Source organism: Acanthaster planci, linkage group LG01 (genome assembly GCF_054643075.1).
Source record: "Acanthaster planci isolate LZ-2023a linkage group LG01, COTS_SCS, whole genome shotgun sequence".
Lineage (NCBI taxonomy): Eukaryota > Metazoa > Echinodermata > Asteroidea > Valvatida > Acanthasteridae > Acanthaster > Acanthaster planci.
The window spans coordinates 11,147,933-11,163,438 of NC_141777.1; the positions used below are offsets into that span (position 1 = coordinate 11,147,933).

The window sequence follows — 15,506 nt, forward strand, 5'->3', positions numbered from 1 at the left end:
AAAAGAGAATGTGCATTCGCAATCCTTCGTTTTTTCGTCGCAAACTTTTGTCCGCAGGGTGGCAGTGATAAACAAACTCAACCACCGCTGAGGAAGTGGGAATAAGGTTGAAACTGCAAACCCATATTTCGGTTTGGTAATGATCTTATTTGGTCACGAAATTCAAGAAAAAGACGAGCATCAGATGCAAGAAAATGATTTCCATGAGAAATGAGAATGTTCATTCGCAATTTGCCACAAACTGTGGTCTGCGGGGCGGCAGCGATAGACAAACGCGACCACCGCTGAGTCTCAATATGAACGACTCGATGTTTGCGCCTTATTAGACTGTACACTATAAAAGTCTCGAATTTAATGAACAAATTTTATCAGTAATCTACAAGGGGTCCTGGCTTTCCGAGCCCCAGCTAGACAGGGGTCCTATTAGTACGCTGTGTTTCTCTTCTACGCTTTCACTCAATATTTGTTTTCCAAGTTACTTTATTCAAACCTCCCACCATTCCAGAGGGGAAAATCCTTGCATGGCATGACTTTTAATTAAGACATTCCTTCTTGTAATGCAGTTGTTTTGGGAGAAGTTGCCAAAGGTTGCATACTAAACAACCCATTCAGGTTGCCTTCGCAAAAATTAATTTAGTTGTGAAGTTGTGACTGAAAAGTAGCAGTGACTTGTGCTTCAGACAAAATGTGGGAAGTTGCATTCAACTCGCTTGTTTTTGAATCCAGTAAATGTCAATACTAGTATGTCGGCGCAGTTAAGTGAATCTCATGTCACATGACTTTGGGTTGGGTAGGTGTATTTACAATTTCACTCTTGCCTTCAGAAACATTATTTTGATTTAAACACTCAACATGGATTAATACTAATGATCACATCCGTTCGAACGAAGCCAGCACAATGCAATACCGAATAGTGGCCCAAACCTATACTAAAATCCCGTGTTACCAGACAAAAATGTTATCATTACTCCAAAAGCTTCATCGTTCAAAATATTTCCTTTCTTCAACTAATTTTTAACGCAATTAGAAAGCAACATTGTTAGCAAAATATCAATTTTAGACAATCAGTCATTTCTTCACACCTTGAATGCTGATTTTTCTTGCCCCAATGTGACGCAAAATTTCAAAGACCTCGCATTGCCACAAAAACTCCCAACATTGATCAAAACCATTCTGATTTTGTATTTATGAACGGGCATATTTGTCCAAGCAAAACAATCATGCCGTTACACACGAACATGCGATTTCTCTTCAGATCCTCCAATAAGTAAATCAAATATGGATATGAAACTTGCATCAATCGATAGAGGAGCATCTACCCTTTCAGGTGACACCAGCATTGTCAGAACTGGATAATGTGTAGATCCCTTAAGATCGAATATGTCGAGCCTTCTTTGGGCGCGAACAGAGCCCATCTAGTGGAGAGTATTGTGACGCCGCGCCCCTCCGACGAAGGCGAGGGCGCCCGCCCTCCTCCTCGCGGCGCGGTGCGTCGGACGGCACGCCGGAGAGTCCCTGAGCGGCTAGGGACGAGTCCGTTAGGACCGAAGTATACCGTCCCCCAAGAAAGTTGGTCTTCGAAGATGATGGCTAATCTGATTGGTCGAAACTTAGTGACGTAACCTGGACAGACCTGACTTGAAATAAACTTCGCCTGGACTCCTGACTATATACAACAATTAACAAGCGGCTCGTTTATTCATCAACACGCTCAACCAATACACCAGTAGAGGGCGCTATTGACGGGAGACTGTGTGATTATACGTGACCGGACTTCGCCCAGAGCAGCGAACACCACAATTAATTGGGGGCATCCAGTGCCGAATCAGGGACTTTAGCAAGTCTACAGGGCTTATTTATTAGGGTTGCGCTACACGCTACTCACGTCACGAGATAGCAATCTGCCCTTGCATCGACCGCAAGCTCCTATCAGGAACTTTATACCGCACCACCAATCAGCCCCTCAACAACACACGCACCACTCGGACTTAGGCACAGTCACACTAGGCTAGGTAACTTTAACCCTTGCACAGGATTCTCGACCCTTACCTCGGGATCAGCCCTTGATCTGGACGACTAAGCCTTGTTTAACGCTTGCGCGCGCGTTTTATAGCTTTTGCGCTGCTCTGACCACACCCGCGCACGCGCTCACGTGACTAAGCAGTGACTTCCGCTGCCCTATCGCCGCGCTTGCTTAACACACAGCTATGCGCGCCTAACATCTGCCTCTGTTACTGGGCAGAGCGCAATCTAGTATCTACAACTTTGCACCGTGCCTAGTGACTAGCGCCCTCTGTCACGTCACAGTATGTCAGACTTACGCAAAAAACTTTTGCCGTTGCACACGACTTCGCGCTTTCTTTTGCAGATATTTCCGGAAGTAAAGCAAATATGGATATGAAACTTGCATCAATGGATAGAGGAACATCTGATAAAGCATTGTGCTCTCCCAATATACGCCATTAACTTGCTATGGGGGGTTGGAACTAATGGAATGAAATAAACGTTACCAGATATTACTGCTCTTTCTAGCTGATATGTTGAGGATTATCGTAATGTCTAACTAGGAATATAAGTTCTATGGTCTTAATTTGAAATCTCAGGAAGATGTCAAGAAGATGTGTTTGCATGGCAGCTCACTGCTGCAGATAGCATAATTTGAAAGTTTATGTAATACGTTACATAGGCTACTGTTCTTTAAAAAATTGAGTTATTTTGCGTGATATTACCACGATTAATTATTGCTTATAATTTGGGAAGTAACAGCTATTAAGCTAGACGAAGCCTCTAATGCAATCTCGTCCTGATACATTTAAATTATCGAGGAACTGACGTCTCGAAGATCTCTGCAGATTTACAGTATGATGACTTGCCTGAATTTTGCATGCAGTTTTATTGAAATGGTCTGCAACATTTATTACAATTCCATGGAAATGAAAATGCAACAACCTAACATTTAAAAGGTAGCCTAAATTTTTGCGTAGTCTTGTGATTTCTTTTTCAACTGATCAACTCATAAATGAATAGCTGTGTTGTAAAAAGTCATCTGATTGTTGAATCAGATTATGTAGATGTAAAAACCTGTTCATATCACTGCCTATTTAGACTTAGTAGGAACGTATTTCAAACAGCATATATAGGTTTCGCAAAACTAGCTTTCTTTTGATGCGTTCACAGAATTTCACTAAATACACCACTGTACAGATACGTTTTGCATAAGATTCTTGGGAAAACGTCAGACCAATTTAGTTCAACGAAAGAAATGGTAAGGTTTGCTTTAAAGGAGAAAATCTTGTCACGTGAAGACTCCTTAATGTCCAGCAGAAATAACGTTGGTCTGTAACATAAAAACTCAATTCATTGATATTTGAATCTAGACATTCAATAATTGTTAATTAAGTTGACTAACATAGATCGAGAATAGTAAGAGGTTCATTATTGTTTTTTTATAACCAATACAGGGCCAAAATCTTAACTAGCCCCAGGGTTAGGACATCGGTGGAGGCAGCAACCGCATGTTCATGTATATGAGCCAGTGACGTCAAAAGCGTGCGCGCTGACAGGGTGTCCACGTAAAAAGTCTACCATGATAAAAATTACTGAATATGGCAAAACTACTTTATACATGAGAGATATATATCTCTAGAAAGGGTAAAATGTCCTCTTTACAATTTTGTATTCAGCTAGTGATGTTATCGACACAGATGAGTGAACAAATCAGACCAAGGTTTAGGGTACTGAAATCGGCAATGTGACAAGTTTGCATATTTGACTAACGAGGTTCAAGCGTACAAGTGTGCAGAATACCAAGTGAATACATTCTTGAAAACAAGGAATGTACCTAAATCAATAATAATCAATCATCAATCAATGATTATTAATAATAATCATCAATCAATAATATTGCAGTGTATTGATCGCAGAGGCTGGGCACAATTCATTACACGCCTGCTGATCTCTTTTCCCCCAAGACAAAACTAACACCTTATCCGACTACTCACCGCTACTTATAAGTAGGGCTTGTACGTGTACATCAAATACGCCATGCCATAAGCAGGTTAATATCAGCAGGAATAGCAGCAGGACTACGTTCGCCACGCTTGTAAGCATGACATGAAAAGCGCCCCCACTTGTCACACAACAGAGAGCCACTGCTGCCGTGCACAAGCCAAAAATGGTCTAACTTACAAGTGTGGCGAACGTAGTCCATGGTACGATCCTATGATACCGACCTACTCATAGCATGGTGCATTGGTGTGCAACCCTACTTATAAGTAGCGGTGGGTAGTTGAATCGGGTGCAACTAACCACTAGTCCTCTCTCCGAGTGAAATGTTTTCAGTCAAGAAATTCCCATCAAGTTTCCAGAAAAAATTTCGCGTCGGGTGATTTCCCGGTCAACCATTCTAATCGAGCATGAAGGTCATTTTCACAGCGTAAAATTGTTTTGGTCCACGAAGTGTCCCCTGCAGTTCCTGGAATTGCGCACTTTAGAAACCAAAGACGTCAGTATGACATGCATCTTAACTTTTCCTGTATACTGCCCACCTGCCCCCTTCCCGCTAGATACGTCACTGGATAAAATGCAGTGGGGACCAAAAGCCAACACAACAAAAAATGGAGTAAAGTAATCACTGATTGAGTTGCAATCAGCAGTGCAGCCATACAGTGCAAAGCAGCAACAAAGGTCATGCTGCATCCTTTTTCCAGATCTTGAGTTCATATGCAAGAGGGTGCCGTGAATCCTAGCTACGGACGTACAAAAAACGGCGAGTGGGCTCCTGGATCACTCTGCGGAACCTGTTGGCCAAACAGACAAGAGGCATTTTTTTTCGATTCCAAAACGCATGAAATGTCGACATTTATCCAATTAATTTTTCCCATGGTCCCTTCTTCCATGCAGCATGACATCTGTGTGTAGAGTTATAACGGTGGTTTGATATTGAATGAAAGCTCTGTGCCTCGTCCAACTTCTTTGAAACTCAACGGCATATTGATGTTGGGCCTCTTGTTTCACACGGAGCTGGATCGCGATCAGTGATCCAAGAGCTGGTTCGCGCTATCCATTATGTAGGTTCCGGTTTTAATGAACCACCAATGGATCAGTGATTGCGACTGCAAGGTGATTCGGCGATATAATTTTCCTGTTTGATGAAGTCGCATGATTTATTGGATGTCATCAGGAAATTTCGTTGGTCCTTCGATGATGTGCAAAAAAATGTATTAACAATAATACAAATCTAACTGATGTGAATTGGGTACCGCAGGACATATAAGGCTGCACACAGTGTGACTATGCATGGCTTTATTGATAGAAGGTTACAATCCTTAGCTTTAGCGTAGCCACGGGGCGCCTGGAGGCACGTGCCCCCTCAAATTATCGGTGCACCCCAGGTTCCCCCCGATAAATAAACGGATGAATGGACATTGAACAAGGCTGACGAACTTTGCCCCCCCCCCAAAAAAAAAACCACACACACATACACCACTGAAAGCTGGTGCCCCCCATAAGATGCTGGTTCCCCATGTGCCCCAATTGTAAAATCCTAGCTACGCCATTGCTTTAGTGTAATTCTCTTGGGAAAATGAACACATTTATACACTTTTGCAAAGGGGGTAGTGACCTTTTCTCAACTTTATGTGACATCATTTCAAAGAAGAGGAGTAATACGGCCAGTACAGTGAGAATGCAATGAGGCTATGACCGTTATGGCATGTCAGGGTCATGACATATTAATTTTTTAGTATTCAAGAATAAACGTAATACCCCACAAGAATGTGAGTGGGTCTATTAAATTTTACTCACAGTAACATCTCTGGAGTATCATGTAGTAAACTGAGCAGCCAAACTTTTCAAAATTTTCTCCACAAAAATATCCGTGACAATGATGTGCTCATTTTGAAACTTCATAAAAATAAATAGGCAAGCTTGTAAGCATTGATATACCTGTTGCGTGAACCTGTCTTGGCAGGTCATGCGGATTCTTTCTGCCGTGGCTGGGCTGTTCAGATGAAAGACGCCGGGTAGCCCAGCATTATCTCTCGCTGATTGGATAGCATCCTTGATTGCAAAAAAGACGGAAGCTGCCAGAAACACAGGAGGTTCTCCTATCCCCTAAGGGAGAGAGATACAATACATAAACAATGTATACAACGGGCACTGACGCTATAAGTCAAAATGTAGGAACTGGTAGGGACAAGAAACAAATACTGACGAGGAGGTTAACAAAGACAACATCTTAACAAGATTTGAGTTCGAACAAAGTTTTATTGGACCCGAAAGAAATGTCTGCAAGCTACAGAAATCGCAACCATACTTAAATCAACACAGCAATTACCTTTGGAAGAATATATGGACAGTAATAAGTGCACTCAAACTCCTAACTGGGCTATTTCTGTAGGTAGCACGACGTATATTTGGACGGAATTGGACAGAATATTGTGATACGTAAGAACAGGTGGTTTCTCTACATCAATTTCATGTGAGAGCAGAATATATGCACATTAAGCAATCTATATGCAGAAGTGTCCTATGCGTTACCCCAAAACAATCTGGCCTGAATTAATTAAGCATTTTTGTTTTCACTATGGGCGTCGCAAGGACTTTAATCCAGGATGCTAGGGGGAGCACTCATCAGTTGCGTCGTATTAAACTGTCTTTCCCCCTCCTTTTTCTATTCCTCTTTTTCCTAAAGTGCCCCCTTGCCCACCATGATGGTTTCAGCTGGTTTCAGAAATGAATACAAAGTGAATTTATCTTTACCGCATGTCCAAGATCCGTAGGTTTCTCTCACCAGTCTTTCCTGTGGTTGAAGTGGGTCGACTTGTAATTCATGAACCTCCCCCGACGAAAAATAACACACCCTTGGTATGATGATCCGACCAACACTGAGCTCCCAATCAATGATATAAAACTGTTTTGCTTTATCCATTAGGTGGGGTCTGATATCAGTCAACCGGCGGATCACTGATCACAATCTCTAGGCCCTATCCGTGTGAAACAGGCCTATGATATCCTCAGCCCAAAAGCGAGAGGTTAGCAAAAACTGTCAGGGTGGCTAAAGACACCCTGGTTGAGAAGACTAAATGTCAAAATATATGACAAATGACTGCGACATTAGAGCAAACCCGAACTGACCTTTGACGAGCAAATGGCGAGGGAGTTAGGTGCTCTGGTGAGGAGACTGATATTGAATTCTTTTGGGATGTCACCGACTCCGGGAATCTTGTAGAAACCAGGCCCTTTGGTCAGGAGATGTCCAGTTGGGGTCATTCGGTAGTCTTCCAGGACGAGCCAGCCATAGCCTTGAACGAAGCCACCTTCGATCTGAAAACGAAAGGCCAACAGAAGGTAGAATCAGAGTTAAACTTGTTTTAGGAAGACTTCATTCCATGTACCATTGGAAGTAATATTATAGGTGAGTACAAACACTTTTTGAAAACGTGAGGTATTAATAGCTTTGCCCTCACCCCGACGTATTCATACAAACACCGCACACTCAATTTTTTCGTAAGCTCTCGAACAAATGATGAAAAAAAAATTACATCTCCCCGACGAAAAGTACACCTTGTAACAAATATGTTGTATAAGATTAAATCTTACAGCCATTTAGCGGAAGCGATTTTTAGCTTTTACTATTCTTTGAGATGAGAACGACATCATCCCAAAATCTGGCGAGTATTAGTGTACTGTACTTGGGTACCTGACCAACATCAACCGCTGGATTGATACTGTCCCCCACATCCATGACAATGTCAGTTCGCAGCACTTGGTGATCGCCCGTCAGGCAGTCAATCTCTACCTCAGAGACTGCAACACCGTAGGTGAAATAATTAAACGGTCTGCCTTCTCCAGTCTCCCAGTTGAAGTGCAGGTCTGGAGTTCTAGAGAACGAGGTAAAGTGAAAACTTGAGCACATAGGCCTAAACGCACGGGGGTTTGACATAATCTTTTTATTCAGGAAATACTATTCCACAGACGGTTCCAATCATAAACTACACGCGAAATAACATTGTAAAAGAAACGCACATAAAGGACACCATTTCCTTCTGAACGAACAGCAAATAAGAAAACGGAGAAAAGTTAACTAACAAAGATACATCACTCACTTGTAGAATCCGGTGGAAGACAGACTGACACGCTTCAAGTAAGCTGCATTAATCTATGGAATCACACACACACATATGCATTTATTGGTAGGCTATGGCAATCAATTTGATTAAGCTGTGATTCTGATTATCGCTTATACACAAGTCGTGCCCCATATTGGAGGGTTCTTGTGACTGCTCTCTTCTGCTTTGTAAACTTTCAAGGAAACATCTACAAAAGTGACTGGGTAGCCATCAGTATATGACTGTAGACGAGGAAGAGTGGACACCAAAACAAAGGCTCTACAAATGGCAGCTCAGCAAAAGAGTCTACCAGCTCCTTGAATTGGACGGCGGATGCTGGAGAAAGTTTTATTGCCAAGTTTGAATCCACCACAATAATTATTCACTTGATGTTGTAAATCTTAATTCAAGTAACAAGGAAATGATGATCTTGAGCCTACCCAGCTCTCCCATGTTCCTTTTGGATTGTTGTGAATGAAAGGCTCCAAGCGATGTAGGATGGTTTCACAAGCTTCCTGATGAGAACAAAAGACAACCCAATTGATGTTGTTTGATTCAGATCTGCCCCATATACAACATGACACAAACCAGTCAATCCCACTGCAGAACACAACGGTTCATACACCGAACTTGTAGGTGTTTCACTCTGGTTTTACGATCTGAAAGTTTTTATTAGTTTCGAGAACAATTTTTGGCCATGTTCCAACTTTGGGGGTTTCAGACCATGGAAACAAAATTTTTCAACGAAATTCCAGAGAAGTAGATGGGAAAAAAATAAGAAGATTTTGGTCCATCCCTTCTTATAGAGTTCTTGAGAGCTCAATCATCAGAGCCTATCCTGATTAGTACAGTGTGGCAAATAGAACCCTGTTCCCTTGCTGCCAAAACTTTTGAAAAAAAAATCACGCCTGTCACTATGGAAACCAGCTCCCTTCCGTATTTCTGAGCCAAAGCCGACACCATCTCTACCCACCTTAACAGCCATGCCGTTCAGATCTGAACTGGTGCTTCCTGCAGTGGGTGAAGTGTTAGGCACCGTATTGGTACTGGTCTCGCTGATGTGGATCTTCTCCGGGGAGATTCTCAGTGTCCGGCTCGCCACCTGGATCATCTTGGTGTGCAACCCTTGGCCCATCTCGGTCCCTGCATGAGTGACTAGAACCGTACCGTCTGTGTAGACGTGAACCAAAGCTCCGGCCTGAAACGAACAATGCGAACATGAATGAGCCATTTCGGTAATCCAAAATAGACGCATGAACAAACTGAAGCAGGTCGAAGGCAGTTGAGAATATCAATACGCGCGTACTGGGTCGTCAGAATGAGTGAGGCTGTATCGTACTGATCTGGTTTGTACTGGTGTGACGTCAGCTGGTTTCCTCTTGAATGACCATGCCTTTTTGAAATTCCGAATTACCTCATTCATGAGGTCTGTTATGCTCATTTTTGTCTGTTGAAAAATAACAAAATTAATAGAAGGTAATATGCAAAATCTATCACAAAATGTAAAAAATAAACTAAAATAAACGGTACAAGTACCAAGTACTGTAGTCCATCGTTATCCTCATCGATATTACAGTTCTTTTGAACTTTGAGATATGGCTTGTAACGACTCTTAGTAAGGAGATGCAACTGTGGATCTGTTTTGTGCACAGTTATACCTGATTCATGGGCACGTGTGTGTATGCAATGCCATATTTGGCCGGCGTGATTGCAATTCCTCTCTTCTTCCAACGGCTCTCTCTGCAAAGACACATTGTACAAGAAGACAAGAAGAGAAAAATCAATCAAGACTCCATGCTCGAGCCGTACCTGCTTCTGTGAGGGAAATGTACAAATATTTGCTATGGAAGCAAACTCTTTTAAACATTCTGGAACGCCTATCAAAAATGATTCGTCACGTTGTAAGGTGGTCGTAACGCAATGTACTGCTGAAACTAACACCTGTTCATTTTTCTAAATACATGAGCTCAGTGATTATGTGACTTTGTTTTACTTAATGTAAAGCTTCAACCTGGGTGCTGAGGATCAGCCTCTTAATCTGGGCTTTAGATGACGGGTGCCCAGTCCCACTCTGGAGTACACCCTCTGATATATCACGCCCTTGAAGTTAGCGTTTCAACTGACTCCACATCGGAAAATGGCCTTAATTCATATGTCTGAGAAGTTTCATGCACTAGTTAAACGTGGTCACAAGATAATCTAGTGAGCGTTAAGGGCCACCGTTTTAAAATCTCTTGCTATGTCCTTACTCAAATGCAATTTCTCAATAAATACATGTTTATATGTCCATGAAGTTTCACTCCGTAAGATGAAAGACAGCCACAAGTTTTGTGGGCAAAATGAGTAAGCCTCCATTTCTTAAATGCTTGCCACCCTCCACAGAATAGTGCAAGTTTGCTCAACATCTAAAACAGTTTTTGGTCTGTATTGGATAAAACTCTGCTTTTATCTGGTGCCAAACTTCATCACAGAGCATCTGTACTGGCATTACGAAGCCAAATGGGGGTTTCCCGTATTTTGAAAATCCCATACCTGTTAAACTCGTCTACATCTTGTTTGCGTCTGTGAAAGTCGCTCTTTCTTATGCATTCGCTCCAGCATCGATCCAAGTTCCAGTTTTTCAGTTCTTGTCCAAAATAAGTTCGATCTCCTTCTTTGTAGAAGTTCATCTCTCGAATCTGAATGTACCGAAAAACACGAGCAAGTTAGTAGACAGTTCGTTCGGGATGATACGGTAAAATGGGGAAAACAATCCTAAACAAGACGTGACGCGAGTTATTTTAAAACAATCTTAAACAAAAGTGTTCAACCAAGCCCATGTTCAAAGAGACTCTCGTTTAAGATAAAAGTTTAAGTTAGTAAACATAACTCATGTCATTTAAATAATTTTTGTTGTTATGTTGACAAAACAAAACCTCACTTGTATTGGGGACAATCCGTACTCAATGGAAATTGTGTGCAAGATGGATTCAATCATCATATTTGCCTCTGGGCCTCCAAAGCCTCGAAAACCCGTGTTGGATGCGATGTTTGTCTTGCACGGATGACCAGTTACTCGTACATTTGGAATTTTATAGCAGTTGTCCAAGTTGAAAAGTGCCTTTTCTATAACCTGAACAAAATAAAACGACAAAAAGGGTGCCTTTATTTATCTTGATAGAGATTCTCTATACTTCTATAGAGTATGGATAAATGCGTGGTAAAACAAAAGGTCGCTAAAATTATTCTTAAATTTCGAAGACCAGACTTATGATTTATTAAGTAAGATTTGAAACTGCATGGTGGAAGTAGTACATACGGTAGTGATTTGCGGGTACACCATGAGAACATATCTCTCCAAGAAGAGGTAAGGTTCTGAAGAGAACCGGTGAGAGTCAAGCCTGAAGACGGCCAGAGCATCCTAGTCGAAACATCGAGTCAACACTCATCGATTCTCTTGGAACTTTACCTCTTCTTGAGGAGATTGATCCCATGGTGTGCCCAGAATCCTTACCATATGTTCTGATTTATTGTTTCCTTGAAATGTTAGGCATTGGTAATGTTTACAATGAACACATTAGAATGTTCTGTTCGCAAAGCATTTAGCGTTATGCTTATAGTTTCTTCATAAAATTGTGTCACAATTATAAGAGTTTAGTCGATCAGGATTATTACAGCGCTGGAGAGGTCCATCGTGTTTCCTCCATTGTTGTACAGGTCGATCTCTAAGGCAGTCAAGCGCCCATTTCTGGTAAATCCAGTTTTGTAGCGGCCCAGGAAGGGGTGCCGGATTCCAGTCATGACCATATCTTCGTCACGATCGAGCATTAGTCGCACTGGACGGTTCACTCTGAGGAATTCAAAAGAGCAACGGGTTGTTTGTTGAGTCTATATATATTAGCTTTCTCCATAAATTTTTCGTATCTGTAGAGTACCAAAGTGCAAATAGATGGAGTAGGCCTATCCGGTTCGTAAGTGACTTCGTCAGAAAGGCGGACGCGCCACGATTCGCAGGCTCCCACTAGACGATCGCAGAAGTTGCGCGTTAACTTTCGGTTCCATGGTTCCACAGAAACGGCGATCACTGCATGTAAATATGGAAGGGATGCGTAGCACCGTGATCAGAATAACGACAAGAATATAATATCAAATCAGCTCGAGTGCTCTGAAATATGCGATTGCCGAGCTTTCGGTAACTGAGTACCTTCTTCAGGGCAAGCAGATTCAGTTGCTTGCATAATGCATTTAACTCTATTTGCAGTGCATGTGCAGTGGGCGTGGTTTAAACTGAAGTGACGTCACACTTACGAACCAGGTAGAGTACCGAAGTGAGTACGGTACGTCACGCGCACAATAAGTGTGTAAAAGGATTAGCGCGAAAACCAGTGCGTGATCCAACAAGTTTGCACTGTACTCTCTGGTTCACAGTGACGTCGCACTTCGGTATTCAATGAGTGCGTTCCACCAAATGGTTGTATTTCGGCGTGCAAGCTTAACATTTTGTCATCCCACGGGATTTTTACAATAAGACATGCCATATTCAGGAGCGATCTTAGAAATATTTCTATAAACCCCGAATTTGGGACTGATATTTTCCATTTCAGGGTATTTCTTTCATACAAAAACCCAAAATTGCAGGCATATTTTAGATAGAGGCGGGCCACTACATTCAGAAATGAGCGCTGAGTTTTACTGCTATTTTGGGGGTATATTCCTTGAAAGGCGAATGAAAATTTTTTGTGGCTAACCCCCATGAAACGAAAACAAAAAGTCTGGCCATAATCTTTAATTTCCACTGAAAAAAACTGGGGCCAACCTCTTCACGAGAGTCAACAGGCGGCGCTATTTCGGTCCGATTTTGCACTGTTTTCCTACACATTTGGTGTAGTGCAACCTTATACACGCACGTGTGGGTTTACTCGCTGGTTCTCACGTTTTACACACATAACATTAGGGAGGTTTAGATGCACGTGCAACCCAAATGTGAACGCAAACGCGACAATTTTTCTCATTGCGCACAGGTGCGCGTGCGCCAATTGCCTGTTTGAACGTTTAGATCTACGTCCCACACAAAATGTACATCTTCCAATGAACACTCGAATAAAAGGACAAATGATCAGCAACATCCAGCAAATCTCTCAAAAAGAAGTGCAATCGGTCAACATAAACCAAGCATGAACAAATCCCAGTTGCGTAACCTTTGCACTCTGCAAAAATGTCCATTTCACATCAGCGAATGTTCAACACATAATTTGAATCCTTCTGAAGAAATTGCAGTTTTTCACGTTTTGATCCAACGTGAACTTTCCATGTTTCACGTATTGGACGTCTGTGCAAACAACCCGTACGTGAGAGACAATAGGCACGAAGCAATGACGTCAGCAAGGGTCCACACTTTTTTCGCGTTCACGTAGCAAGCGATACGCGTTCCCAATGTACGTGCACAGAGCGCAGGCGCCGCGGCAGGCACGTGCACCTGGCGAGCCTGCGCCCAAGCATTACCGTAAACTGCGCAGGCGTATCGCTTGCTCAAAGGGCGCCCATGGTAATTATATCTTTTGGGCAGAGTTATCCATCTTGAACTTTCGGCGGTATACAATATTTGATTAGAACGACTAAACCTTGCCTGCCCGCGCCTTTTATAGCATCGCAAGCCGGCCGCCGCTGTAACTGCGCCTGCGCACGCGCTACATGACCAAGCAGTGACTTCCGTATAACCAATTGCCTTAAGCGCAAAGCGGAGGCTATGCGCTATACGTTGGCTTAACACACAGCTAAGCACGCCTAACATCTGCCCGTTACTGGGCAGAGCGCCATCTATAACTTCGCACCGCACCTAGTGACTAGCACCCTCTGTCACCACACACAAGAAACTAAAAAAAAAAAAATAAAAAGGACTCCTGCCCCTGCAGCTATTACTGCCAGCGCGTGGTACAATATAGTGGTGTGGCTAATAAGTGTATATTTATTTCTATCAAACATTGCATTTTCAACGTGAACTGCCGTAGTGAATAAATTATGAAGTTTCATTCTATTAATGGTTTGAACTTACTTGTTGGCTGCCACAGCACACATGGCGGCAAGCAATCCAGATCGTGACGCTTTCCCGCCAAACGCCCCACCAATTCGCTTCACTCGCGACACCACTTTGTTGTTTGGCACTCCTAAGGCCATAGCAACCATTTTCTGCAGTAACAAAAAGACAACACCTGACCAACACCTGCCCAGCTTGTAGATCCTTGCGATGATGCGAGAACAAAATCAATACTATGATGGGAGGTTCTCATTTCTCCAAGGGGTAGTAAGGCACTTATCCAAAGCAAACTTTTCAGCCTCCATCCCAGAAGCGTATCCAGCTTTTGGTATCGAGGCTAATGCAAAAGCGAATGCAACTTCTGGCTTACTCAACATGATTTGGGGGACATGAAAAGCTTTACTCCAAAAACCGTCGGGGGTAACCCCCCCGCCGCCCTCCGCCTCCCCGCTACATACGCCACTGTTCCATTCCTTCGTCAAGACCATAAATATTGTAGCATGTTCCGTCTGGCGAGAAGTTTGGAGCGATGTGACACTGCACTGACCTTTCCAGAGGAAAATCCCGGATTTCCTTACAGAAAGAGGGGTGGGGGGTCGAAATGTTTTCTTGGCCCAGCTGGTAATAGTGTATCGGTCGCCGTTTTAAAATGCCCATACATTATTTCCCCCCCCCCGCTTTTTTAGCTGTACAGTGGTATACCCACCTGTGTGAGCGTCGGCCACTGAGAGGAAGATATAACTTCAACCTCTCCCCCTTCTCCAGGAATGACCAAAGTGGACATGGTCTCCAAATAGAAGTGGTCCTGCCCACCAATCTTCATTTCTCCCTCTAAAATGCATTCAGACGTCACGAGAGCTTCCTCCACGTTGCCCTTCTTGATGGCGAGATTGCAAGGAAAGAAAGAGCCTCGTTCAATAGCATCCTGCAGGGATAAACAAGGTCGTATCAACCCCAATCAGGATGAAACCCCTCGCGACACATCGAAACGTGACAGACACACTTTCTAGCTTGATCTAGTCTAAAGGCAGGCAGATATTCCGGCAGAGATGGCCAAATGAAATGTCAAAGTCAATGGCAACTGTTCTCCCAATTCTGCTCCAACCTGTCGGGTATTGGAATCATGGTCACAATAAGAGCCGTGTTGTTTTTTCCAGTTTGTCACACGACAGTTATTTTGCCGCTCTGTGAAGGTTCACAACGTAAATGAAGAAGCTGTGTGTTCTCGGGACACACTATCGAAATTCCACAAATCGTCAACAATCCGTGAAAACAATAAAAGGATAACAAATCGAGGTTTTGACAGAAAAAAATGAGTTGTTTTATACATGAACACAGTCAATGTTACTTTTCTCACAAAGCATGAGGTTCACAAACACGCT

At 42.8% G+C, this 15,506-nt stretch overlaps 1 protein-coding gene across 1 annotated transcript in view; it reads right to left on the minus strand.

Moving 5' to 3' along the window:
• Window positions 1-1,667: 1,667 nt before the first annotated feature.
• Window positions 1,668-15,506, minus strand: part of LOC147800338 (xanthine dehydrogenase/oxidase-like) — a 30,360-nt gene continuing 16,521 nt past the window's right edge. The window contains exons 20-32 of the mRNA XM_087144305.1: window positions 14,831-15,049; window positions 14,143-14,276; window positions 11,766-11,940; window positions 11,032-11,223; window positions 10,644-10,789; window positions 9,770-9,851; window positions 9,085-9,309; window positions 8,552-8,626; window positions 8,109-8,161; window positions 7,703-7,883; window positions 7,138-7,326; window positions 5,947-6,114; window positions 1,668-4,799 (exon numbers count right to left, since the gene is read on the minus strand). Of these exons, the coding sequence (XP_087000431.1) occupies window positions 4,749-4,799; window positions 5,947-6,114; window positions 7,138-7,326; window positions 7,703-7,883; window positions 8,109-8,161; window positions 8,552-8,626; window positions 9,085-9,309; window positions 9,770-9,851; window positions 10,644-10,789; window positions 11,032-11,223; window positions 11,766-11,940; window positions 14,143-14,276; window positions 14,831-15,049 (1,890 nt within the window). The 3' untranslated portion in view covers window positions 1,668-4,748. The remainder of the gene's footprint in view (window positions 4,800-5,946; window positions 6,115-7,137; window positions 7,327-7,702; window positions 7,884-8,108; window positions 8,162-8,551; window positions 8,627-9,084; window positions 9,310-9,769; window positions 9,852-10,643; window positions 10,790-11,031; window positions 11,224-11,765; window positions 11,941-14,142; window positions 14,277-14,830; window positions 15,050-15,506) is intronic.